The sequence below is a fragment of the Orbicella franksi genome, chromosome 5 (assembly GCF_964199315.1).
Source record: "Orbicella franksi chromosome 5, jaOrbFran1.1, whole genome shotgun sequence".
Lineage (NCBI taxonomy): Eukaryota > Metazoa > Cnidaria > Anthozoa > Scleractinia > Merulinidae > Orbicella > Orbicella franksi.
In genome coordinates, this window is record NC_138149.1 from 31,436,343 (window position 1) to 31,463,219 (window position 26,877).

General features: G+C 41.4%; 3 protein-coding genes across 6 annotated transcripts; 2 read left to right on the top strand and 1 right to left on the bottom strand.

Annotated features, from left to right (window-relative positions):
- Positions 1 to 72: 72 nt before the first annotated feature.
- On the bottom strand, positions 73 to 2,947 carry LOC145488211 (single-strand selective monofunctional uracil DNA glycosylase-like). Its single transcript, XM_081467030.1, has 2 exons — positions 2,544 to 2,947; positions 73 to 1,466 (listed from the first exon to the last, which is right to left on the bottom strand). The coding sequence occupies exons 1-2, from the start codon at positions 2,859 to 2,861 to the stop codon at positions 933 to 935; spliced, it is 852 nt and encodes a 283-aa protein (XP_081323156.1). The 5' UTR covers positions 2,862 to 2,947; the 3' UTR covers positions 73 to 932.
- Positions 2,915 to 9,332, top strand: LOC145488205 (uncharacterized). 2 transcript variants are annotated; one of them, XM_081467024.1, is made up of 4 exons: positions 2,915 to 3,611; positions 4,227 to 4,301; positions 4,838 to 5,641; positions 7,059 to 9,332. In XM_081467024.1, exons 1-3 carry the CDS (start codon positions 2,978 to 2,980, stop codon positions 5,638 to 5,640), a joined length of 1,512 nt encoding a protein of 503 aa, XP_081323150.1. In that variant the 5' UTR covers positions 2,915 to 2,977; the 3' UTR covers position 5,641; positions 7,059 to 9,332. The 2 variants fall into 2 exon arrangements, with proteins under 2 accessions (XP_081323150.1, XP_081323149.1); XM_081467023.1 differs by having other exon boundaries at positions 4,838 to 9,332.
- Positions 9,333 to 9,423: 91 nt separating this feature from the next.
- LOC145488201 (solute carrier family 22 member 15-like) lies at positions 9,424 to 26,538 on the top strand. 3 transcript variants are annotated; one of them, XM_081467010.1, is made up of 12 exons: positions 9,424 to 11,165; positions 14,122 to 14,167; positions 16,868 to 17,066; positions 18,292 to 18,395; positions 18,863 to 19,091; positions 19,564 to 19,762; positions 20,294 to 20,512; positions 21,095 to 21,229; positions 21,633 to 21,727; positions 22,293 to 22,401; positions 23,016 to 23,088; positions 24,247 to 26,538. In XM_081467010.1, the coding sequence occupies exons 3-12, from the start codon at positions 16,883 to 16,885 to the stop codon at positions 24,445 to 24,447; spliced, it is 1,548 nt and encodes a 515-aa protein (XP_081323136.1). In that variant the 5' UTR covers positions 9,424 to 11,165; positions 14,122 to 14,167; positions 16,868 to 16,882; the 3' UTR covers positions 24,448 to 26,538. The 3 variants fall into 3 exon arrangements, with proteins under 3 accessions (XP_081323136.1, XP_081323137.1, XP_081323135.1); XM_081467011.1 differs by lacking the exon at positions 14,122 to 14,167; XM_081467009.1 differs by lacking the exons at positions 9,424 to 11,165; positions 14,122 to 14,167 and having other exon boundaries at positions 16,530 to 17,066.
- Positions 26,539 to 26,877: the final 339 nt, after the last annotated feature.

Genomic DNA, 26,877 nt, shown 5'->3' on the forward strand with positions numbered 1-26,877 from the left:
AACCCTGATATAATAAGCAATTCCTCATGGAACTGGCTATTCCTTACAACACTGACTGGCCATTTAAGTGTCATAAAATGACTGACACAAATCCCCATTTACAGTGCTGAAAACATGCACATGATCCCAGCAAGAGAATTGCAATAAAATTACTCTTAGTAACTTTGTAGCCAGATATAAGAAGCACTGTCTTACTCCCACAATCATGTTGACCTTCAGAGTCTCAAAGATGATGCAGTGTTCCAGTTAATTTTTTTGTTATTTAAGCAGGTTGTTTCATAATAGGCCAATTTTGATAATAATTATTATATTGGAAATTCTAACTTGGCTCGGAGGCTTGGGGGAATAACACAAAAGAAATAAATTATTCATCCCTCACCCTTGATGTGATTTGTTTTGATTAATTCCTCCAAGCCTGGGAGCCAAGTCAAAATTTGTTGATTATTAGAGGTGTACTGGTAGCCTAAGCATTGCCCATTCAGTGCAGGGCATGGCAGCATTTGGGGAAGGTCACAGGGAAGTGTCCCTCTGTGGAGAGGAGGCTGGAGGTGTGCCTCCCATGTAGCAAATTGCTGTGAGTTTGACGATTCACTGATGACAGTCCTTCGGAGCAAAGCCTTACTGTTCGAGTATCATAGGCAGAGAATAACACCATAGCATTGGCAGAATGTGATGATTCTGTTGTGCAACAAAATTTAATGTGATATAACAAAAGTATATATTTTCATTACAACCAAAGCAGTACACACAATCAGGAAGTCCATCAGCCTTTCAGCAGTTCTCTTGTTTGGGGTGTTTTGCAACTCTTCACTGCTCTAATGTGTAAACTCCAAACAGAGCACACCGTCAGCCATCTTTGTAAGACCTGGATTTTTCATAAGGTATGTGTAAATACGTGGAACCTTAGAACCAAGCCACCAGGTTGTGCGGCCCTATCTTTTATTTTCATTCTTAATGTAACCCATGAGCCCCAAATCTGTAAGCTGTGTCAAAGCAATGTCACTCCACCCAGCATTAGCTGCTGGGCTTGCCGGGCTGGGATGCATTATTGAAAAAATCTCAACTTCACTGTCAATTAAAGCTTTGCGAGCTCTTTCCTCTGCGAACTTTCCAACTCCCACAACAATCTTAACACCAGTTAACTTCACAACATCTACAAGAGATTTATCACAAAGTTTGAGCAGTCGTTGTCTTTCACCTTTGGGCAGTTGAGGAGGAGTAATGTTTTTGCCACTTGATGTCATGAACACAAGGGGACAATAGTTATGAATGAAACATTGGTGGAAAAAATTCTCAGGTGATTTGCTGTGTTCTTTGAAGAAACCCCAAAGCCGACCTCCACTGACTTCAGTTCTTGTACAGTCCAAGCCATGAATAAGTCTTTTTGGATGTTCTCTTTTGGGTTTATTGACACATCCTTTAATTTTCAGCCAGTCCTTGACATGTGCTGTATCTCCAAAAGGCACCTGTTAAAAAAAAAAACAGAATTAAGAAGTCCCTCCTGTCTGTCAGCAACTGGAATCTACACGTCAGCATGCATTCATTCCTTCAGATAACAATTCCATTAAGGAGATGTTGTTTTCAGTAGCCTATAAACATTCACCCCCCCCCCAAAAAAAAATCACTTTTTAACATGTGACCTACATGACTAACAAGATCTAAAGCAGGGGTGGAGGGAGACAAGTGGAAGGTGAGCGGTGGGAAGTGGAGGGTGAGAGATGGGAAGTGGAGGGTGAGGAGTGGGAAGTGGTGGGTGGGGGAGAGAAGTGGAGGGTTGGGGGTGGGAAGCGGAGGGTGGGGGGAGGAAGTGGAGGGTTGGGGGTGGGAAGTGGAGGGTGGGGAGTGGAGAGTGACAGGTGGGAAGTGGAGGGTGAGGGGTGAGGAGTGGAGGGGGAGGGGTGAGGAGTGGAGGGTGAGGGGTGGGAAGTGGAGGGTGAGAGGTGGGAAGTGGAGGGTGAGGAGTGGGAAGTGGTGGGTGGGGGAGAGAAGTGGAGGGTTGGGGGTGGGAAGCGGAGGGTGGGGGGAGGAAGTGGAGGGTTGGGGGTGGGAAGGGGAGGGTGAGGAGTGAGGAGTGGAGAGTGACAGGTGGGAAGTGGAGGGTGAGGGGTGAGGAGTGGAGGGTGAGGGGTGGGGAGTGGAGGGTGAGGAGTGGGGAGTGGAGAGTGACAGGTGGGAAGTGGAGGGTGAGAGGTGGAAAGTGGAGGGTGAGGGGTGGGAAGTGGAGGGTGAGAGGTGGGAAGTGGTGGGTGAGGGGTGGGAAGTGGAGGATGAGGGATGGGAAGTGGAGGGTGAGGGGTGGGAAGTGGAGGGTGAGGGGTGGGAAGTGGAGGGTGAGGGGTGGGAAGTGGAGGGTGAGGGGTGGGAAGTGGAGGATGAGGGGTGGGAAGTGGAGGGTGAGGGATGGGAAGTGGAGGGTGAGAGGTGGGAAGTGGAGCGTGAAGGTTGAGGGGAGGGTGTCAGGGGAGTGTTATCATGTGAGTTAACACAATCATTACGGTAATGTTGATGACAAAACAGAACAAATTTAGAGTAATTTAGCTCACCCCATTTTGTGCCATTCCAAATGGACCGGGGTTCATTCCCAGGAAGAGGACATTTTGTCCAACCTTGCAGTACTTCCTAACGTAATCTTCGTGGGTTTCTTTGGCATACTCAAGTGGGTTATAAACGAACGATACCGGAGAGGGAAAATTGAGAGAGGACAGTTGTTGACACAAGTCTTCTTCAAGCTTCAACAGTTCCTCACAAATATTACTCTCAGGATCTGTTTTCCTCCTTTTAACAGATATGGTTGAATCAAGTTCATGTTCACCTCTGTCAGAGCTGGCCGCCATTTTTGTTCTGTTTGTAAGCAAGACCATATAAGGAGAAGGGAATGTTACTTTTCAAACACGTGGTCAAGACTAATTAGCGTTTCGCGTCCGCCATTGAGCATGTCGAGGAAGCTGAAGTTCTAGAGAAGACCACAGAAAAAATCATGTCTTCAGAACCTGAACAACTTCGGAAAATCTTCGTCGGTGGCCTGAACCGTCGTACAACTGAAGAAACTTTAAAGGAGTATTTTTCATCATGGGGAAATATCGTAGACTGTGTTATAATGCGCGAGGGAAAAAACGGCCCCTCGCGTGGCTTTGGATTTGTGACATTCGACAACGCTAAAGCTGTGGACGATTGCTTAAAAGTTAAACACCACGAGATTGATAACTGGGAAATCGAACCAAAGCGATCGGTTCCCAAAGGAGAAGCTCAGTCCAGAACACGCAAGATTTTTGTTGGTGGACTAGCAAGCACAGCTACAGAAGAAGATGTGGAAGAATACTTCACAGGGTTGTGCACGAAATTTGGTCAGGGTAAGGTGCTGGATGTGGATCTGAAGAGAGACAAAGAAAACCCGAACCGCCTTCGTGGTTTTGCCTTTGTCACGTTCGACTCTGAAGAAGTGGTAGATAGCGTATGTTCGATCAGCTTTCATCAAATAAAACTCAAGCAATGTGAAGTGAAGAAAGCTGAATCTCAAGCCACAATGAGGAAGAAGGAAGAACAAGAGATGATCGCCTCTGGTGGGTCTCGCCGGTCTAAGAATTCAGAAGAGAATACGCCTAATTTTGGAGGTAAGAATTACTTGTCTACGCCCAAAGTCCTTCATATACTGGGACAGAAATCTCAATCAAAGTCAGTATAATATGAGAGCTAAGAAAAATCTAAGGAGTCCAAAAATTTAAGAAGAACAACAACAGCATACAACAGCTTGCCATCCAACATACGCCAGTTCAGACCAGAGACCCCTTTCTGACAGGCCTTACGGGCACATTTTAACATTTAACAATTTTATTTCTTTATTATTATTTTTGTTTTGTAAGAGCACCATGCACAGCACAGTATTACTTTGCACTATATTAACTTGATCACATGCACCTACAGCAGCACTCCATGGCAGAATGGGCAACCTTTGCCATGTAAAAATGTAAATGTTAAAAAAGTCCACATCCTTTAATCTTTTATTCCATTTTTTTTTGGGGGGGGGGGGGCAGGGGAAGAAGAACTAGAAAGGAAGCTATTTGCTTCTTTTTTTTTTGAGGAGTGTAATTATTCATTCAGTGGATTACCTCGCACTATTTTTCTAACCCCCTACACTTGAACAGTAAACATCTGAAATAAACTGTTTGGTCTAAATTAAACTGCAGTTTGGAAAACTTAGATTGCACAGCCTTAAATTATTTTTTCAGCAAGTTTTCCTGGCTGGGGTCCAAATGTCAGTTTTGGTGGAATGAATGCGGGATTTGGAGGTTCAGGAGGAAGAGGTGAAAATTTTGCTTTATTCGCTATTACTAATAAGCAATAATGGCAAGCAAGCAAAAGTGTTCATACAATCACAAGTAGTACATCACATATATAGCTAGTACAGGTAAGAAATTTTGCATTACAGTGAAATAAACATAACTGTACAGTGGAACCTTGATTTAACGAACCTCTATGTAACGAAGTCCTCGGTATAACAAACGATATTCCTCGCTACAGTACTAATAAAATATATGGAAGAGAACCTTGTTACAACAAAATCTTGTTACAGCGAACAAATTTTGCCAGTCCCTTGGCCCTTCGTTAAATCAAGGGTCCATTGTACAGTGCAACTTAGTTGGTTCTAAAAATGAACCCGCTTGTATTTGTTTTTGCATAGTCATCATGGCGCACAGTTTCCAACAACGACGTCTCTCCAGTGTTGCTGGTCCTTTGGCCTAAACAATATCCACTGACCCCAACTTGTTGTTATCCTACAAGTACTTATGAAATTAATTGCTAGAGGAAATTAATTAGAGCATACTCAATATTCTTTCAGGAAACTTTGGCGGTGGCAGTGGCAGCAGTGGTTTTGGAGGGGGTGGTATGGCTGGTGCTGGTGGTATGGGTGGCTTTGGAGGTGGTAACTTCAACAATCCAGCAGCAGCAGCTGCACTCATGGCAGGTGGGTTCAACCCAGCGGCTTTTGCTGGATTTGGCCCAGGAGGAATGGGCAACTTTGGTCCCGGTTTTGGGTTCAATGGCATGGGTTTTGGTGGGTTTGGTCCTGGTTTCTTTGGCTTTGGAGGGTTTGGCCCTGGTGGATTTGGTGGAGGAGGTAGTGGTGGAGGTAGCGGCAGTGGTAGTTCTGGAGGAGCAAGTGGATATGGTGCCGCAGGAGGTGGTGGTTATGGCAGAGGTCCTCCTTCTGGGCGTGGTCTTTCCCATAATAACTCCAGTGGTTATGACAAAGATAGTTATAGTGAGCTTCCAGGTTACGGAATGGGAGACATGAAGGGTGCTACTGCTGTTGAGCGTAATCCTCCTTCAGTGCTTCCTGGTGCAAGTAGTACTGGCAGCTCTGGCGGTGCATATGAAGGTTTAAGCAATCCAATGGCTGCCCCCTATGGTGGCTATCCTGGATTTGCAGGAGGGTTTGGAGGCTTCCCACCTATGGGTGACTGGAGTCAGTTTGCTGCTGCAGCTGGTGGAGCGTCAGGTGGAGGGGGTGGAGAAGGCTCTGGTGATTATCAGATTGGTAACTACAGTCAGATGAGTTCAAATTATGGTCCAACCAGCCGTTTGAACAGCCGCAATATTTCTGCAGGCGACAAGAGCAACAGAGGGTATAGGCCCTACTAAGGTAGGCTGATATGTCTGATATGTGTGATTAAAGTTTCTAATTTTTGTACTTGCAAATTCGTATGTACACATATACCTTTAAAATAGTATTACTATTTTTTAACTCATTTTCATCAGCTTTTTTAAAGAACTGGTAAATCTGGCATAAATTTTACAAAGTCTTCAGAACACACTTGGATTTGTAACCATATAACAAATCGGGGATGATGAATGAATACCAAAAGTAGTTTTAGAAGTAACACTACTGATGGTTTGTTTTATTCACATAATTAAAGCTACTAAAAAACAGTGTTGTGTTGTAAGTGACATTAACATTCAGTTAATAGATATCAGGGTAAAGTGATTGAGGTGTTCACTGCCAATCCAGATGACATGGAATAAATCTGGTGCTATGAGCCAGAGTAGTATTAATGGAATGTAAAGTTGATGTCATAACTTAACTTCATTCATTGGGCCAAGCACTGTTTACATTAGGATTCAGGGGACCAGGAATAACTTGATAAGCTGCCCTCTGATTTTCCAGCCTTATTTATGACAACATTGTAATAAGAAGAATCTCAGAATAAATTTGGCTGATTTCTGCCCCAACATGCAGTTATATACTAACCTTCTATCCCAAACCTTTCTGAAAAGGAATAATCCACAACATTATAAAATACAATGTTGAAAATCTGAGAATGACCCCTTTGTAGGTCTTTGCACAGTTAAAGTATTCTTTATCATGATCATAAGATAATATTTATTTTTACTAACAATTTGGATGATTTATCCCAGGATGCTAACTGTCGGTACAGTAAGTATTTAAATGAATTTTAGATATCAATGTTAAGTCAGTTTCTGTGGTAACAGGATATTTTTAAACAATTTGGGTCATTTCTGTTTGCTCTGTTGTGTTGCTTTTGGTACTGTTGCTTTTCTGCTCTTTCACATTTTACTGTGAAGTCTTGTTTCTTGAAATAGTCTCAAATATGCGGCTCATTTTTACTTTCAATTATCAGGGCTCGAAAATAACTTGAATTCCAGCTTGCCCTTTGGACAAGCAGCTCTCAAATTTTGCTTGCCCTGGGCAAGTCTTAGTTTACTTTTTATTTTCATGTAGTTGGCAGACGACTTGCCTGGGCCCTTGCCTGGGCCCTTGCCTGGGCCCTTGCCTATTGGGCAAGGGAGAATGAAAAGTTCTGCGCCCAGTAGAAAAATTTACTTGTCCTGGATGACTGGACAGCACTTTTTTTGAGCCCTGATTATGTATTGCAAATTAACACTCCGGTGGGTCAATAATAGGAGTGTCAAGGCAAAAGAGAGTTCTGTTGTTGTTTTTGTTGTTGTTGTTGTTGTTGTTGTTGTTGTTGTTGTTGTTGTTGTGTCTGTGTCTGTTGCTATTGTTTTTCAGTCACTAACATTGTGTACTTTAAATGCAGGTATTGTAGCAGTGAGTAACAGACAGTTCAGCAAGTGAAGTACACACAGTTGAAATGGCAGAGTAGACAGACATTCGCAGCCATGGAATCTTATTCAGTTTCCTGTGAGTGTCTAGAGTATGAAGACTAGAAAAGCTGTGACCCTAGACATTGAGATGTAGAAAAACAATAGTAACAGTTTTAAGTCTTTTGAATTTTAGTAACTCAATTTTTTATTAGATCTTAGTGTGTGGTGTTAGTAAAATGTAATCATCTCAGTAGTCTAAAATTGCACCTTCTGGATTAAACAGGATGGATAGATAGATTTATTGTCCTCCGGGTTACAGATAAAAAAAATCTGTAATGGTAATGTAGCACAGCAGAGTTCAATTGGATGTTGCCCAATTTTCAAGTGCAAATATCAAACAATTGGAGATTCTACGCATATCTCATAGTCATCAGTTTAAAATTTTGGGAGTTGAATAGGCCATTTTCGCTATATTAAGATTCCAACATTGCTCCGAGGCTTGGGGGAATAAAACAAAAGAAATTAATTATTCATTCCTCAACCTCAATTGATTTGTTTTGCTTTATTTCCCCAGCCTCAGAGACAACTTAGAATTTTAATATATTGAAAATGGCCTATTTCACTTGAAAGGGATAGTTTGAGGATGTGAAGACAGATAACACTGTTCACTTGAAGTTCTTCGAGCAAACCGATTGAGTTTGTCATGGTAGAGAAACAAGTCAGTACAAGGGTAGAAGCCCATCTATAAATATCATAGATTAGTGTCTATGTGCCCAGTCTGTGTATGCAGTGTAAAATATGGAATTAATTTTAGAAGCAAGACAGGTAATACAGCACTACAAGCTCTTTCTTTGTAAGGTTAAGGGCTTTTTTAGTGTTTGGCACTGAGGATAGTAAAAGAGTTTTTGTCATACAACTTCTAATTATTGAGTAATTAGTTATTATCGAGTATCTGATCAGGAAAACTTGAGTAATATTGCTCCTGGTTTGTGTTGAAACTGGTAGCATAGTTAAATTAAATATTTAATATAAATCAACAAGGATTAATTAGCAAAACTGTGGGGGGGGGGGGTTTATAATAAGGCAGCCATCTCTATATTAGTTGAATTAAAAATATGAACTTGGAGTGTTAGAGTCAGTCTCTTTAAATTTAGACATTTAGAGATTCAGACATTCTATTGAATAAAATTTGTAAGATACAGCATCTACACTCTAAGAAGGTATGTGCAGCAAAACAGGATGTCGCTTAGATTGAAACAGGGTAAACGATTTGGGGGAAGGAGATAATGGTTGTTAAGTGCAGTCAATTTTTATTTGGAATAATTTTTTTAAGCACCTAAATAAAACAGCATTTTGATGGGAATACAAGTCAGGTTTTATTTTAAAAGGGATATCACTTTGCAGTGTTTAGTGCTCCTTGATTCTCCTTCACAACTGTGTACTGTAACCAGATCTTGTAACAGATTAATGTGGCGTAACCTGAATTTTGAGCGCTCTCCTTGAGTCTCGCTCTCCTGAGTGTGTGTCATTTTGATTCAGTTTTCAAAAAGGTTTATGACGCCAGGATTTTATAAGAAAAGCTATGAAAGAGTTTGCTTTTTGATTGTGAGGACCATCTCCAAAGGTGTCTTTTGCAGTTGTAGTTGGGTTGTCTAGCAACGTTTGGAGAGGTAATTATAAATGATGCAACACAGCGCTTCTCTCAAGCGTTGTAAGACAGGCAAACGAAGGAAGGGGTGGTGAGGTACATTGGTCCTCAATGGGGTACTATTAATGAGAAAAACTAAAGGGATATCCAGCCTAAAAGAAAATGCAATAAGCTTTCCTTGTGCGTTTTCTGGTTTCAGAAGTTTTAACCTCGCCACGCAATTTTCCCTTATTGCGTGACGAACCACAACGACGTGTGTTTAAGAGGCTTACGTGATCCGGGCGATCGTACTCTGTCACGCGACAACAACTTCTGGTTCCATTGCTGGAAGTAAATTGAGACTTTATTACGTCATATTTAGAACAACTTCGAGGGTGTTTAAAAACGGGAAGAGGTAGCTTTAATTTCGTAGAATATTAACATAGAAGAGAAGAACGGTGAACGAAAGTTCGGTTAGAACGTGGTTTATGAATGTCCCATCACTATTAAAACAAATTTGCTCGAGTAATTTGGACATAATGAGGTTTGTAAAATAGAGACGCTGTACAAACGATTGGGTAAGTTTCCATGTTTTGTACATTTACCTTGTGTGGAAATAAATTTTCTTCTTTGTATGTTCGTGTTTTGTTTTGTTTTTGATGAGATCAAGTTCTTTGCGTTGCACAAGGTCCCAATATTGGGTCGATATTCTCACTACAAACGTCTACAGTGCAACCTCCGGTTGCGACCCCCTCTTCTAAGCGACCAGTTTTCCAAAATACCAAAAGTTTCCAAGTCAAATCACTATATTTGGAACCTTTTGTAAGTGGCCGCGACCATTCCTTTAGAGCTAAAAGTTTGAAATTTTCTTTTGTTTTTAACCTCTCGTGAGCGACCACTTGACAGATAATAGAGCGGAAATGGGATAATAAGGCGTTTAACATGATCGCTTTCCTGAATAGTACAAGAGACGGAAATTTCTCAATGGGAGGTACCGGGTTTTTTTCTCAAAATTGACTTTACATATGAATGTGTAACATTTCAAACATGCGGCAACTCTCTGCAGTTACCACATGCCAATGAAGCAAAATTTTGACCCAATGTGATCCTCTCGTAAGCGACCAGGATTGACATTTTCGATGGTCGCTCACGGGAGGTTCGACTGTAGTTGGTTTTCTCACGTTTCTTTCCTTTGTACAATCGCGAGTTTGTCCCTTCATACAAAGAAGAAAAAGTGTTTCTCCCTCCTACATGAGCTTACATGGAAAAAACGGCGCCATTTTTCTCCGTGGCCCAAAAATCGAAGGGGGATTTTTAAATATGCACTCTTGATTTATGTATGAAAAAGATCAACCAACTACGCTGCTGCTTGCACAATGTATGGGGAGGCGGGTGTGAATAAATGCGCGTCTTCGTGTTTCATTTTCATGCAAGTCAAACTCATTTTCATAAGAAAAGTTTAGCGCGAGGACTCGTTTTGAAACAGAGGCAAAAAGCAACTCGGAAATGGCCTATTTTCAAAAGGGTCCCTTTTTGCCGAGGGGGCGGCGGGGATGAGCACACATGATCAACACACACTTGCCCTCTTTGCTCTGAAACCTCCAGGGTCACGATCTATAACAGGGCTTCCCATCCAACCACCCCCCTCCCCGACATACACTCACCCACTTCCATTCCCGATAAGAGTTGATTTAAATCCCTTGAGAAACTTTTTTTTTTTTCATTAAAAAAATGTGTGTATGTAATTGACCATGATAAACATAAAATAGATAAACGTTTGACATTGTTTCGCCTTCATGGTTCGTATGATTTGAACACTCTCGAAGCTATGGATCTGGCTTAAATTCCAGTAGAAACGACAAATTAGTCTGTTGCAGCTGCCAGTCCAAGTAAATCAACGCAGCAGTTACTACTTTACAAACACTTGCCCTGAAAAGGCTCAGCGACAACGCAGACTTCACCTCTGAGAGTTGTTTTGATTTAATCATTATCAGCAAAATGCAGACCACAGGCACGCATTTGATAGACCATCCATTTCCTGGGGGATATTTCTAGAAATGAGGGAGGAGTCGCTGCAAACACGAATAACTCCCGAAATTGTCAACTGTAACAATTTTCAAAACTGGAAAAAAGTTATTAAGAATTTCAGATCTTTGGAAATCCCTCGAGGTTAATTTATTTGCAGCTGTGTTAAAGAAGTCTAATGGTTGCGTTCGAGTTGGAACTTTGTAGCAGATGCCGGTCGGGTCCCTCATAAATTTACGGTCTCACTGGGGTCAAAGGGGCGGGAGCTGAACAATAACATAACAATAACATCACATATTCCAGAAGAGAGATGACCTGTTGACTGACATTTTGGCAGTAAGGAACGATCACTCTGTGCATTCTGCAACGAAAAAACATGGAAAGCAGTTGAGCCCTGCAGGCTAATATGTATACATATGGCCTGTATTAGAAGAAAGCTCTGAGAAAGGTGGGTAAAATGTGCTGATTATGACTATGTTAATGACAGAAAATAAGACAAGAAAGAATATTGCGTTATTGTTTATCGCTATGGAGCGATTTGAAGAATCGACATTTAGCAGCTCGGCATAATTTGTTGGACGCAGTGAATGGTTCGTGGATCTCAGTTTGCAATATATATCAGGTTTATTTTTCCTCATCAAAGCTTGCTCGCTTTCTACCGGGGAAGGGTATTTGTTTTGTGATTCGTTTAAGGTGATGTTAGACTGAGTCACATGGAATCCAGAAACAGACTTAAAATGTTCAGTCTGAGATCGATGCTGCGCAAAGTTTGAACCAAGCTCTAGAATGAACAAGCTACACTGAAAGGTCAACGCGAACGTCAGCGGCGTGACCTTGATAAAAACTGATCGAATTCTTTGGGCTTTTTCCAAGCTAAGTTTAAAGCAAAACAAAAACCGGAAAAGCAAAGAGAAGCAGGGACACCCAACGACCGTTTTCTCTCAAATGTTTTTAAACGCTGTTTTAGGGTATCTGGAGTACTTTTAAGGCTCTGTAGGTTAATTTTAGGTTGCGCTAAAAATTTTTATCTGTTCGGTTATTCTAGGGGAACTTGAGTATTCTCGAATTTATTAGGGCTTTTTCGTCCATTACCCGAAAACCTTAGGTCTTATCGCCTTTCCGAAAATGATAGCTGACCTTTTTTCGGTACCCGAAACGACATTTTTTACAATTCGAAAACAACAGACATTAAATTTCTCATATCACGAAAGTTCGAGGTGACAATTCTCTTCAGAAAATCAGAGGGGATTAAAGGCCTTCAGAACAGATAATTTACTGAAACGATCCGTTGGGTGCCCCTGGAGAAGGGAGGCTTGCCTAATGGAAACATTGTTTACTTCTTGCATTTTGCAAATACCAGACAAATATGAACTTATTTTCATAGTTCATGTTTCGACTATCTATTTATATATCCAGAAAGATGAAATGAGTACCTCTCCTCTCTTATTTTCAGAACACCTTTAAAAATGCTTTCAGAATTTTAATTCATGACCGAACTGTTTTAACGAAACGAGTGGTTTAGACAGATAAGAAAATAGGAGAAGCGCGAATTCCAGTGCTAAAACTCGTTGGTAGACAAATTCATGCTGGCAAGCGTCTGTCAGATAAACAGGGTCCATTTTGGTTTGTATATTTCCAGCTTTTATGACTCACTGCCAACTGGTTGTGACATGTACAGACCCAAAAGGGAGCTAACTTCCAGACAACCAACTGTTACATTCATGTAATCTGTTGAAAACTAGCTAGTGACTCACTAGTCTGTTGGTCAAGACGGAGACTGGACACACTTAGATGCTGTCAATGTCACCTCCCCCTGCACCCTTTCTCAGACCCCTCCCCTATCGGGATTAGCGTTGATACCATGCAGACTTGTAACACATGTTTTAAAATCTCCAATTATCGTTCCAGGAACTTCTTCCCCTCATAGACCTATTCCAGACTTATTATTTGCATTTCTGACGTGTGGATCTTGACACCATGAGATCGTTCAGGATCACTCCCTCAAACGGGGCGTGATAAAACAGGGCGCTTGATTTGCAAGTCACAATACTAGAAAAGTACGTACAGGTTAAAATGAAAGGTTTTTCCTTTCACTTACCGCCTGTTTATACATTTACAAAAGTTCTGAAGTTTCAGGGAAAACAACGTATTCTTTCATATTTTATGTTACACTTGAAGCCAAGTGAAAAAAATAACACGATCATGATCGATTGAGTCCATTTGCACTTCCATGTGGCGAGTAATATCAATTAGTTTTATTCGTAGAATTCCACTAGTACACTATTATAGGAACCGGGAGCGAGCCTTCTAATTGCTTGAGAATAACCTACTGACTGTTCTATATCCATGCCTGTCTATACAAAATACCATTTAGAATCTTTACGAAAACGCGAAGTTAAAATCATTTTATTCAAAACTCAAAAGTTTGACCAGATCTTCACACGGCCATTGTCAAGCCATTAATTAAATTGTGCGTTCACGTCTTTGTCGGTCTGTGGGCGATGCTAACTGGCTGTAAGTATACGATAGTTCAGCCAATCAGATTGTGGGATTTCCAATCTAGTAGAATTCTTAGTGCACAGTGGCTGGATGTCTTTTTCAAGATGGTAAAGTTTTCTTTTTACGAAGTTTCGAAGGAAGCTTGGACAAATTACTGGATACTTCATTTCCCGAGAAGACTTTAAATACCACTTTTATTGAATGCACTGAGGGAAGTCAGTTTTTCAAGAGGTGATAGTTGATTCGGCCTTCGGCCTCGTGAACTTGTCTAACTTTTGCTCCTCGGAAATCCTTGTGCACACACATAAAGAATGTTCCCGCGGAAATTATGCAGATTACAAAAGCGAAGTCGACGAATAAATATAAAGTGGAAAAGTTTCATACCTTTTAATTATTTGTTGGCTTTTTGATATCATCTACTGGTTGGGGGCCTCCTTTTTCGGCAAAAAAAAATTCTGAATTAGTCATTTTCGTTGTTGTTTTAAGAGGACGATTTAAAACTGTACCAAGATATTTGTCCTGGTTTCCGCCCCGCTGCCTTTCCGCTTTGTTCAATATCGTTCTCGCTGTGCGACTATCAACCCCTCATTCAAGCAACTCGATAATACGTAGCATTCAGGCCCCATACTTAGCTTTTTATCAAAGTTATCAGGAAAAACAGCGCGGATTTAAGTGAAATTTAGCCTTGAGGTGATTCATGTTGAATGGCCACAGTGTAAAAAACCTCTGGCTTCTGTTAATTTTGTTGTGTCCACTTTATTGTTTTAAAATTACAGGGACTTTTGTCTCTAGAGCGCTGGTCCCATTAGAATGCCCTCTCAGAGCGATTAATTTACATGTTGATGATGTAGAGCGTTTTGCATAAAATTGTACATCAACAAAGGAAGCTCTGTGTTTATTTTCAGATCTTTTAGATTTCCACAGTTTTCGCTGAAGAGTAACCTGGTTTAGGTGAGTGCCTACATTGTGTAACCAATAACAAACCCAATGGCAACCAAATATATCGCATTTTAAAACTCTTCTCGAAGAGATATTATTGAAATATGGCAATTGAGTTTATTCTTCAGCGCGATTTTCTAAATTGAATGTTAACTGATAGGTCAATAAGTCTCACAGAACATACTTGCAAAATTATGTATGATGCTTTCGTATGATGTATGGTGTACGTGTTAGTGAGGACAGCTTCACTTAAGTATTCCTTGTGGATTATCCTATCGGGAGCTCAAATAGTGAGATAAAATATGTACATCAATGTTGTTGATCGCGCACAGAGTCTGGTAGTAAACGGTGCTACAAAACAAAGGGGAAGGTGCTACAAACCACGTAAATGGTGATATGGCGTGAAGGGATATCAGGTCATTGAAGGAAACTTCGAGGTCTGGAGAAGCTGAAAACCCCCAAAGCATGAAAAGACCTGAATTACTTCGCAGAGTCTTCATGCAAAAACTGCGTGTGGATTCAGCAATGAATACTGTACAAAGGTAAACAAGGTTGTCATCTTGGAATACAAATTGCGATGAGCGACTCATAATTTATCATTGTAAGAACATCAAACAGAGTTTTTCTCACACTGCCTTGGTGCATATATATGTCGACGGGAGGCAAGGCAGTGGTTCTTAAGCTTCTAGGAACCGAGCTCCGCGCATTTTTTCGAGTGATTTTCGCTTCAATGGCAAAGATAACATTGTTTGTGATTTCGTTGATTCTTTGCCTAACACCTCACTACAATGAAGCCCTAGTTCTAATTAGCAAGGAAACAATACATATTCCATTTGCGTGTGTTTATGAAACCGGCAGCGCACAATTGTTTGACATTTCAAGCGTCACGATAGGATACCCTTCTTTCTAACTGTTTGCGAAAGCTCAAGCGTCGAGCAAAGCCGGAGAGTTTGCTTGTTTGTTGTTAAAAAAGGGTAGACATGATTATTTTTTAATGTCACACAAACAAAATCGTTTCAAAGAATAGGCTTTTGGTGAGGTGAATCCAATAAACAGATATCTGAACCTTTGTTGCCTTATTTCTCTACTAAACGCCCCGGGCGTTTATTTCAAACTAGGGTTGGTAGAACCGGCGCTTATTTGCTTCTTGTTCATCAATTGTGACAGCCACGTATCTCGCCATTATACCTAAAGCTTCGATTACATACACCTGAGGGACTTATTTGCAACTTTAACCTCGACACCCAGCTACGGGAGGCCATTACTTAATGAACCCATCCGGGAACCGACGTTTACTAATTACTCTTCCACGAATTCATGAAGATTAGGACATAATCTTGTAGTCACAAGTAAAGATATAAAATATCATTTACTCACTTGTATCTTTACCATCTGTGGGTATATAACGAACTCACAACGTGACCAGCTCCCAGTCGGCTCGATAGCTCATTTGGTAGAGCAGTGCACCATTATCGCAGAGGTCATGGGTTCGAATCCCGTTCAAGCCTGAATTTTTGCTGCGGAGCGAGCGTAGCAAGCGAGCAGCAACATAAACAGGATTTAAGAAGAATATATAAAAGGGGATCCAAATTCTCGAATTCATCACTTTTTACCAGAATGCATCGCAATTAACCAGAGTGCACTGCGCCACTTTTTACCAGAGTGCGTTGCGCCACGAACTACAGGAGGACGCCTTTTCGCGTGGATTCCAGTAGTTGCGTTTTGCTCTGATTTACCTGTAAAACGATGTGAAGGAGATTTTGCCTGCTTTCACAACTGTTGCTTTTGTTCTTAATGCATGCAGTATGTGACAGTTTGTAAATCTGGACGATTAATTGTGACATCGTGATTTTAAACTTAGTATGTCATTTCTTAGCAGTCTCGCCTACTTGGCCGAATTCTTAAATGAAGAGAAATCGTCGCTCCTAAAGCTTGCAGAATAATTAAAACAAACGAAAACCGTAGAACACGCTAATTTCATATATGCTGCGATCTATTCCTTTTCATCCAAACATGAATTTAAGCTAAAGCTTTAGCATTTTCACACATCGCGATGGACGCGTCCTCGACACAGTCTGTCAACATTCTTGAGACATTTAATACGTATCAATACAGAATTTATAAGTTAGATTTCTGCTCCTACAACTTCCACATCTTTCGATTTCCGCGATCTGGTAAAGGGGATATTGATGTGTATCTTTTTATGTTCAAACATGGGTCAGATCACTATGCGCTTTTTTGTCACGATCCCTTGTCACACCTCGCCATCCATGTGTCATCATGCATGAAGTTGTAGATGAATTACTGCGTAAAATATGTCACTATCAATAGAATGTGTCGCAGCATTATTATCTTTTAGATACCCTAGTAATATTTGTTAGGCTTTAATTTCACAGCTGTCTTCATAATCTTGTAATCATCGGTCGTCTAGTTAGGTGTAACTAAAAGGCGGCTTTATTTGAGGAAGGAAGCCAGGGAGGGATGGGTGGGAATAATGTGAGGCACGTTTACTTAACGTTTTCCCACCTTTTTGAAAGCCATACAAATGTAGCGCGAAATACTAGGTAACTTCTGCCATGTCAAATACCGCGACAAAACAGTAATCGCTCCTCCCACCTACCCCACCCACACAATTCTCAGATGCCAAAGTCCCGCGTGGGCCAACTAGTTTTTCACCCTCCTCACCCTAACGCTCTTTCTTGTCGTTTGCAGTTGATAATCGACACAATGACTCTGAGTGTTGACGGCTTTCTCGCCAAGATTGGCAGCATGGGCCGGTTCCAGTGGATTCTGGTCTGTGTGGTGGGTGTCATGTTGGTCCCCGTCACGTTTCAGACCCTGATCATGACGTTCCTCGGTTTAGAGCCCCCCTGGAGGTGCGTCCGTAACAGCTCCGTTTGTAACTTCACTCGTAAGTGTGTCCAGCTGTTTCCTTTCGCTGTTTTAAAGGTTTTGTTGGTATTTGTTTGGTAATTCCATCTTGCTCATTAAGATGCTTTGGCGATAAAGTTAATTGTCATAGATTTCTTCTTCACCCTGGTTTCAACAACAACAACAAAACAGTCTGTAAAATCTGCCTATTAAAAATAAATCATGCAAGCCAACTGTGTATAGGGGACATTCGGTCATGTAACGGAAAAGAGAAATTAATATTGAGACCAAATTAATAATGAGATCGAAGGCAAATCGATCGAAAAAGTAAAAGAAACCAAATTACTTGGCTTGGTAATTGACGAACACCTCTCATGCACAAGGCATATAGACGAAATGAGCAAAAAGGTATCCTCAGCCATAGGTTCCCTTAAACGTGTCAGACCATTCATCTCTGAAAGTACCCCTCTCCAAATCTACCAAGCGTTGATTTTACCCCACTGACTATTGTAGCCCTGTTTGGGATGAACGCAACTTTACCTTAAGCGATAAACTCCAACAACTCCGAAATAGGGCTGCTAGGGTCATTACCAAGTCCAGTTATGACACAAGTGCCAGTTTCCTCTTAAATAGATTCCACTGGGACAATCTTTCCATTCGCAGAAAAAAACGTAAGGCGATGTTGATGTTTAACACAATTAGGGGGCATTCTCCGGCGTACCTGCAAAACTTATTTAGCATACGCAGTACACCGTATAATTTTAGAGATTCTGAGATCAAACTGGACTTGCCCAAGCCGCGCACAAACTACTGCAAGCGTGGCTTTGGCTATAGCGGGGCGCTATTTAGGAAAAGCCCACCCGTTTATTTACGGAAATCAGACTCTCTTGGACGCTTCAAAAGGGAAATTGACCAACTTTAAAGCAAATGGCAGTCAGGCTCTCACACGGCAATCTTGTAAAACAGTGTACTTATAACTGAACTTCTTTTTTTTATACTATTTTAATAATTCATTGAAGATTCTACCGTGTTGAAATAAATAAAGTATATATGTATGTATCTCTCCACGCCTCCCGAACCACCTCCCCCTTAATATTTTGTCAGGCTGCAGGAAAAATTCGGCGGAGCACAAGACAAGGACCTTGTCGATGTTTGAATCTTCTCGGTTTGGAGTCTAGCCAAAGCAACAGCAGTTAGCACCATTGTTTGCTCAATAATTGAGAAGAGCAAGTCTACTTACACAATGATTTATCGTTGTTTTGTAGAGGAATTCAGTCCAACGGGTGATGATCCAAACAAGAATTTTAGATGCCGCATTAATGAGAGTGAATGGGAGTTTACCAAACCTTACACGTCCATCGTCACCGAGGTACACCAGATCTAACTTGAAGTAATATCTTCTATTTATCGATTTTTGTATCATCAGTCTAGTCTTGTTCCCAAAACCAAGGGGATAAGTACAGGGGAATAGTGTACAACATGTTTTGAGCAAGGTATTCAAGGTACAGTGGAACCCTGTCTTGCAGGAACCCCGTTAATACGCCACCTCGTTATTACGACCACTTTATTCTGGCCCAAAAAAAAGCTCAGTCAGTCATTTTCTTATTTAAAGAACCCCTTTAATACGGCCACCCTGTTAATATGCAGTACGGCCAGATTTTTGTGGCCTGTTGGTGACTGCATTAACGGGGATCCACTGTGATTGCAACAAGAAATTGCACTGAGTTTTTCATTTTGATTGACTGATGTGTTGAGCGCCATCCTCTGCCGCTTTCCAGCAGCTGTTTATACGAAGAGCGTTATTTATTTTATTTGTTTTTGCCTTTGTTTCAACAGTGGCGTCTGGTTTGTGGCAAATCTATACTGGGTGTTCTGACCAACTCTATCATGTTCTTCGGCTGGTTTGTTGGGAATGTGGTGTTTGGAATCTTGTCAGACAAATATGGTCGTCGTAAGATTCTCTTTCTGTCTTCCAGTCTCGTGTGCTGGGTGGCCTTTGCAAGTTCTTTTGTCCCGTGGTACTGGCTTTATGCCATCCTCAGATTCATCATCGGCTTTGGTCTAGGTTAGTATCACTTAGGCTCAGGTCAAACGTCGAACTTCACATGAGACGAACTAAATTGCAATTTGATTCGATTCAAACGGGTAAAGCTCAACCGCTGGGTCAAACGTCAAACTTAATTCGAATTTAGATCGACAAGTACGTTTTATCTGTTTACTTTAGAGAGATAGGAAGCGTTGGTCAATCTAAATTCAGTTGGATGAACTCACTTGAGTCAAACGTCGAAGTTTTCGTGAGCTTATAATTAATTCGCTCAGTTTAGTTCGTGTCATGTGTAGTTCCACGTTTGACCTGGGCCTTACTTACTTACCAGTCAGTTTTTTTAAAACTTTTTATATCATTTGACAACATTTTTGTTGAATAAGCTGTTTACCCTGAGTCCATTTCCTAGCCTGAAGTTTAGCCCTTGAGTCAAAAGTGCTTTTGATGCGCGCGGTCAGGGGACTAATACCCAATTATTCCTCTCGGTCCCTAGGAGGAGCCATTGTGTGCCTTTTCATTATGGCCACTGAGTACGTAGGTCCCAAGCACCGCGCCATGGCAGGCACCTTTACGTGGTACTTTTGGACCGGGGCTCTGATGATGATAGCTTTGTTGGCTTACCTGATAAGGGACTGGAGGAAACTTTCTATGATCACCTCTGCTCCAGGCCTCTTGCTGTTCATCTTTTGGATGTAAGATGGAGATGCCAACTGATCAATTGATGCTTAGTTTTTTAACTCAAGGGAGGCGTGGTGGCCTCTTGATTAGTGCGCTCGACTCCGGATCGAGCGGTCCGGGTTCGAGCCTTGGTCGGGGACATCGTGTCGTGTTCTTGGGAAAGACACTTTACCCCACAGTGCCTCTCTTTACCCAGGTGTATAAATGGGCACCGGTGAATTAAATGCTGGGGGAAACCCTGCGATGGACTAATATCCCATATGGGAGTAGAAATACTCCTAGTCGCTTCATGCTACAGAAACCGGGATAAGCTCCAGTCTGATGGGCCACTTGGCTCGTAAGCAGACTTTTTACATTTCAAACTCAAATATCGTACAATTTACCCGGTGTTAAACAATGGTTCTATTTATGTTTCAAAAGTGTTTTGAATGCCGAAAGGTTTTGACTTAGCTGGGTGTTTTTAACAACCAAGGGTGAAGGAGGCGGGATGGCAATATTTCGTCATTTCATAACAAACCTTGCGCTCTTTTATTTTTCTTGTCCAGACTTGTTCCTGAGTCAGTTCGCTGGCTGACGACGCACAAAAGAACCGGAGAGGCGGAGAAACTTTTGAAGCGAGTGGCAAAAACTAACAAGAAAACAATGCCCGAGGAGAGCCTGGGTCTACCGGAAGATCAAAAAGTCACAGAACGGGAAGCGGGTTTTATGGATTTGTTTGGATCCCGTTCGATGACAAAGAAAACTGTTATCTCTTGGATTTCTTGGTGAGAAGTAGCTTAATTAGTAAATTTATATTGGCCGGCGTACTAGATAATGCCCAAGGCTGATGGTCTACTGAAACAGTTGACCGAGAAGTACCAAACCTCGCGATTATCTGAGAAATTTGATAAAAGATTCAGGTCCCATCCATACTACACCGGAGGAATTTGAAAACGCAGCTTTATTTCTACAGCTCATGAAAACGGAGACGGAAGCTTTTCAAAAACGCTCTTTAAACCGGAGGAATTTAGAAATGCCAGCTTTTCGGTTTCGTGTGGACGGAGAACATTTTGAAAACGGAGCTTTTCGAAAACGAGACATTACGATAATAATATGATTTCCCTGCCCGGGTTTACCTTAACTACGAATCCAAAATGACTGGTGATTGGTGCGTTTTCAAATTCCTCCGGCGTATAGTGTGGACGGAAAACATTTGATGTGTTTTCAGAGTGAAACTTCCGTTTTCAAATTTCTCCGGCGTAGTGTGGACGCGGCCTTAGAAATAGACTTGAGAATAAAACGATTTAGAATTTCAGGCAATGATCGTGTTTAGAATAACTCCGCGTTATCTTCTTGTGTCCTAACAGGTTTGTTAATGCTCAAGTGTACTTTGGTGTATCGTTAGGTTCTGTTCTGTTAGGTGGCAACATGTATCTTAATTTCTTCCTCACTTCGCTGGTCGAAATTCCTGGCAACGCCTTTGCAATATACGCCATGAACAGGTTGGTCTGCTGTCAACTTACAGGAAATTTATTTAAAGAAGTTAAGACGTTTTTATGGAGGGGCTGTGTTCCAGATTTAGTTTCGTGATAGCTTTGACAGTAATAAACAAACTAAATGACTTCAGAACATAGCGAGATTCGTCGGTAAAATATAAATTCACTTTTTAATCGACGTTATCCTCGGCGTCGTCGTCGTGGTTACTTAAACTCCCTATTGGTAGAGAACAAAATCGTCGGAGCCTATTTGTTGGTTAGCTTTGTTTCTCAAAAAATGGCGTTTTCTTTGTGTTTTTGGAAAACTGAGAAATAGTTTTTCCGACAGTTGTCGGGAATATTTGTTCAAGAACCTTCAGAATGCCGAGTGAATAAACCTGACTAATATGATTTTGTTTTTTCCCCTCAGGTTTGGACGAAAGAAAGTAGTAGTTATTGGTTTAGTTGTGGCAGCTATAGCCAATTTGCTAGTAACAGTCATACCAGGCGACAGAGACAACGCAGGTGACACGCTTGAAATGATTTATGCCCAATATCTCTAGTTGTTTGTCGTATCTCCAGGTTGTCTTCTTTGTAAAAACTTGGTCTAAACTCGGAGACGTCTAACTCGTCTTTTATTGATTGATTGAAGCCCCAGTCGCGGGTTTAGGAGATAAGCTTCCAGGACTTTATTTGTAAGGAGTCCTTAAGTAAACAGAACGAGCCTTCAATGTGACCATCGCAGTTGTAATCGCAATTCAACCAAGCTACATATAGGCCACAGGTTCGAATCCTGTTGGAGCCCCAAAATCGTTTTTTGGGCTTAACTTGCAATTGTTTAAATACCGATTACAACTGCGTTGGTCACATCTTCATTTTATTTGTATTTCCGCAGTTCACATCATTCATTCTAAGAAGGACCTACCTTGATATGCAATTCGTTTCTTTCTGAATTGAAGAAAGTAGCACATTACCGTACCTGAACCCTTCCATGACCTCCAAGAAGACTGTAAACAATGGCAGTTGAAATTTATTCGCTAAAATTATTTATTAACTGAATTTCTCTTTGTTACGTTGTTGTCTTCTGTAGGGTTTGTAGCAGGACGTATAATCTTTGCAATGGCTGGAAAGTTCTCTGTCATGAATTCTTTTGACGCCATCTTTGTGTTCTCGTCCGAGTTGTTCCCTACCGTTGTGCGGTGAGAAACAAATGCTTGACCTTTTTTGATCTTAAGTCTCAGTATTTATGACCATATCCCTCTGGCAAAGGTCTCGGGAACCTCTGGACGTCTTGGTATATGTATTCCAAACAATAGGAAATGTTTATATTAGATAAGAAGCCATTTTAAAAGGAGAAATTTCGACATTTAGAAATGGAAACCATGACACGTTAAAGATGCAAGGTCAAAAAGAAAGAAATTTTTGATAATTTTAATGCTTGAAAGACAAACATGAAATAACTGAGATACTACTCGCGCTCTCATTGGTCGATAGGTGTGTCTAGATGAGGGTATGTAAACACGGTTGTGACGTTTAGGGTTCGCGCGTATTCTTGCGAAATAAAGATATAAAAGCAATAGAGCACTTTTCCCGTGTTTACATTGCCTCATCTGAACACTCCAGGGGTTGGGAAAATTCGAGACAGTTATTCAAACCCTTGGCTGCGTCTCGGGTTTGCATAACTGTTTCAAATTTTCCCAACCCCCCCCCTCCCCTCGTGTTTGGATGAGGCTATGTAAACAAGGAAAAGGTGCTCTTGACTTTTGCTTAAATGGAACGGTGTTAAGAACATAGAAACTTTCCTTTTTCACAGAAATGTTGGGCTTGGCACATCTTCTGCTGCAGGAAGACTTGGCGCCATAACGTCTCCGTTTGTCATCTGGCTGGTAGGTGTGATACAACAAGCTTAGCCTGTTTATCCTGTGTGACCAGGCTTTTGCTTTTTTGCGCGAATCTTTGCATTGCTTCTGTCGTACGAATCGCGATATTGACCGGGCCGCGCGGAACACGAAGGAAAATTGTTTCTGCACCCTCTTTATACTCATCTTGGAGAGCATAGATGGTGCAGTGATTAGAGCGCTCGCCTCCCGCCAATACGGCCCGGGTTTGATTCCAGCCCAGTGTTGTGTTTGCCGTTTTGTTCTCGTCTTGCTCGGAGGGTTTTTCTTCGGGTTCTTCCCGATCCGGTTTTACTCCTTCCACAAAAACCAACATCTCCAAATTCCAATTCGACCAGGATAGAGGACCTGCATGAAAACCACTCAAGGCTGATGGGGCTTCCTCTCTAAATATTGTAATCATTCAATTATTTCTACCCGGGAGGTATGCCCTATATTTCTAGCGACTCGGATATGCCCGGTTAAGCCAAACGAGCCCTGCACTGCAGGTTAGAACCTCTTGAGTATACAAGCAATGTTCTTAAGCCGTGTATGTTCCGCTGTACACAGACATTTCCCTTGGCGAAAAATGTGATTTCTGACGATTTAGGGACGAATTAGTCAGAAATTATTATTCTGACGGCACAACGGAGAGGTTCACGAGGTGTCATGGGACATTTAGGGACCATTTAGCCTTTTGGCGGGAGAGTTACGTCATTCTAGGTTGCTTAGTCTCCCTGTTCGTGCACATTTTTCGTTAACTTTTGTTACAACACCTTGTAAGTATAATTGCAAATATCCTACCTTATTAATTTGTATCCTTTCCTCGCGGACTCGTGCTGCCGCATTAGATGAGTAATACGTTTTCACATATTCTTTAGCCAAGTCTAAAAGGTGTTTTTTGTAGGATTTCGTATCTGGCGTAGCACAGGTTCTACCCTGCAATTGTTAGAACCAATAGTTGTAATTTGCGAGGATATAAATTATCTTATACGACGGAATACATCTGCATTAGATGAGTGACTCACTGATGCATCCTCAATAAACTACTCACATTGAATGTCTCGTGTCAGTGTAATCAGAATTCTTGTTCTGCGTGTATTCGCAAAAGACAAAAACACAAAATGCCGGAGTCCTTAAATACTGACTTGTGATTTTCTCCCACAGAGTCGTTACATGGCTCAGTTGCCTTACATCATCATGGCGGTGGATGCATTCGTGGCAGGAGTTCTATGTTTACTCTTACCTGAGACTAACAAGACTCCAACAGCTGAGACGCTAGATGGCAGTGATTCGCACGCATTGCCGGCCCTTCTGGCGGACAAAAACGACGATGACGAAGATCAAGAGAAAATGACAGTAATGTGAAGATACAAGAGTGCAACAAGGGAGGGGAGGGTGACACATGCTTAATGCCCGTGCTGGTCAGCGGTGCAAAGTATTCCTACAATCTTGCACAATTTAAATGAAAAATTAAGACCACCCCTTCCTCCATTTCAATGATGGAAAAAATGGCGCGCTTTTGGTTTAGCGCCAGTTCATCATTGATTCGGAGGCGGGGGGGGGAGGGGGGGGGTGGTTTTATTTCTTATTTTACTCTGACCAAGATTGTAGTGTCTCTTAGTGAAAGACACCTGTTATGGAGGTTAATAGATATTTACTGTTTTGTTCTTAGAAAGTAATTTACAATTAGACAGCTAGCTCGAGTTTTCTATGAGTGAGTAATTAACAAAGGCGAGGCCGAGTTGGTTATAAAAGATGAGAACCAGTAGTGTAATAGTTTTAGTAGACATTATAATGAATAGCGGTCTAAACCCTACAATATTAGTTTAGGTATTTTTGAGCCAATATTAAGAATGGTTTCCCCTTTGAAGGCAACACGCACGATCGTGGTCTATCGACGAATAGACCGGACGACGAAAGAACCAATCACATTCGTGAATCAGCAATAGATAACGCTGATTGTCTATCAGCATTTAGTAGAATTCTACTAGTATACTAATGCAAATGCTGCAATCTGATTGGCTGAGTTACTCGTATACTATCAGCCATTAGAGTGCAGCGGCTGTCGGTCGTCCACGAAATGCACTGGACAATGTGCTTCTTACCACATTTTGACGTCATCTGTGATCTATTACTGAACAGACGCACGGCAACATGGAATCTATTTGTTAAACAGAATGGCATTGCTTTTTATATTTTACCTTTTTTAATATTAAGAGTTTATATTTCGCTTTCTCTGAAAAATATGCTGTAAATACAAAGCCGAACGCTATTCTATGTTACTGTGTATAAATAGAAACGAAATGTCTCGATTATTGAAAACAATATTAATTGGTGTGTACCACACAAGTAAATAGTGCTTTTCGCGCTCTGATTGGTTAACTCGGAGGTGATTAGCAAGTACTATTCACCACCGAGCAGCCGGCGAGAGAGATTTTAGAATTTCCGACCGCTTGACACACATAAAATAACGTTTTGGTCCGCTAATTATTCAGCTTGTGTGGTATATACTAAAACAATTATTCACCTCAGTGTCGGTGAAAGTGATGGATATTTACCTCCACTTCGGTGAATAATTGTTAATTATTATAAGGCACTTTCCATACGATCACAAATTCCGGTTCGAAAATCAGAAAATTTTCAGTGACAAAAGGAACAGCTTTTTCTTGTAGACTAACGAAATGTCTCCACAGTTTCCGGCGAAATTAAAAAAGAGAACAACTTTCCGGGAAACGCCAAAATTATTCGAAAGTTTGTTCCCCAAAGTTTCAGCTCCATTCGCCCGCATTTCTGTATTTCTGGAATTTTTCGTTGAATGGAAAGTACCAAGGTCTAAGCATAGTTAATAGAGGGAAAAGGTGTATGAGCGCAAAACAAATGATTGTGCACGGTCGTGGACCTTCCAACATAAATCGGCTTGGCATCTTTGTTTGCTCCCCTGATGTTTGCCGGACTTCATAACCAGTCCCCTCTATTAACTAAGTCTAAGGTAGACTTGTTTAATTAAAGCTGAGGTAAGGACTATACGTCTGCACTGTAACCGCTACACAGCAGGTCAGAGGAGAAATTTTGAATAGATGAGCGGCGACTTAACAAGTATTGGTCTTGGCGTCAGACCCAGTTTAGAGGACAATCTTCTGAAAAAGTGTCTAAAAGTCGTTTACATAACTGACCCATTGGGTTTCTTATTCAGATGCTCGTTTAACATCACAGAAAAGCAGGTTGAGTTACGTCAATCTATGTAGAGTCCGTCAATGTAAACATGCTCATGGCAAGAGACTATATGCATCTCTCCACGCAGGCGTATAAATGGGTACCGAGGGGGATTCCGACAAACTGAGAAAGTTGTCGACAATATCCTGCGATGGACCAGCATCACATTCAGAAGGACTAGCAATCTTCTTAGCTTCTTGCCTTCATCTTACCTCCCTCACCGAGACGGGGGATGGGGCGGGCGGGGGGGGGGGGGTTGAAGAAAGAATGCAAGTCGAACCGAATGAACGTTTACATTAGGGGCTTTTTAGCTCTATGCTATAGTAATGATAATTAAGCGCCAGCTTTGACTTCACTTACCCTGACAAGTCAGCGCTGTAGTCAGGTAGAAACGAACGACGATGCACAATCTTAAAAGTTTGGCAAAATCTGCCAGCCAGGCAAACTCCCCCTCATCCATACCCAGAGGCCGAATTTTCTTCAAAATGGCCGACCAATCAGTTTGAACAGAGAAACAAAGCGCTACCATTTAATCTGTGCATTATGCTTGATGCTGGTTAAGAATTAAACATTGGGTGTCCT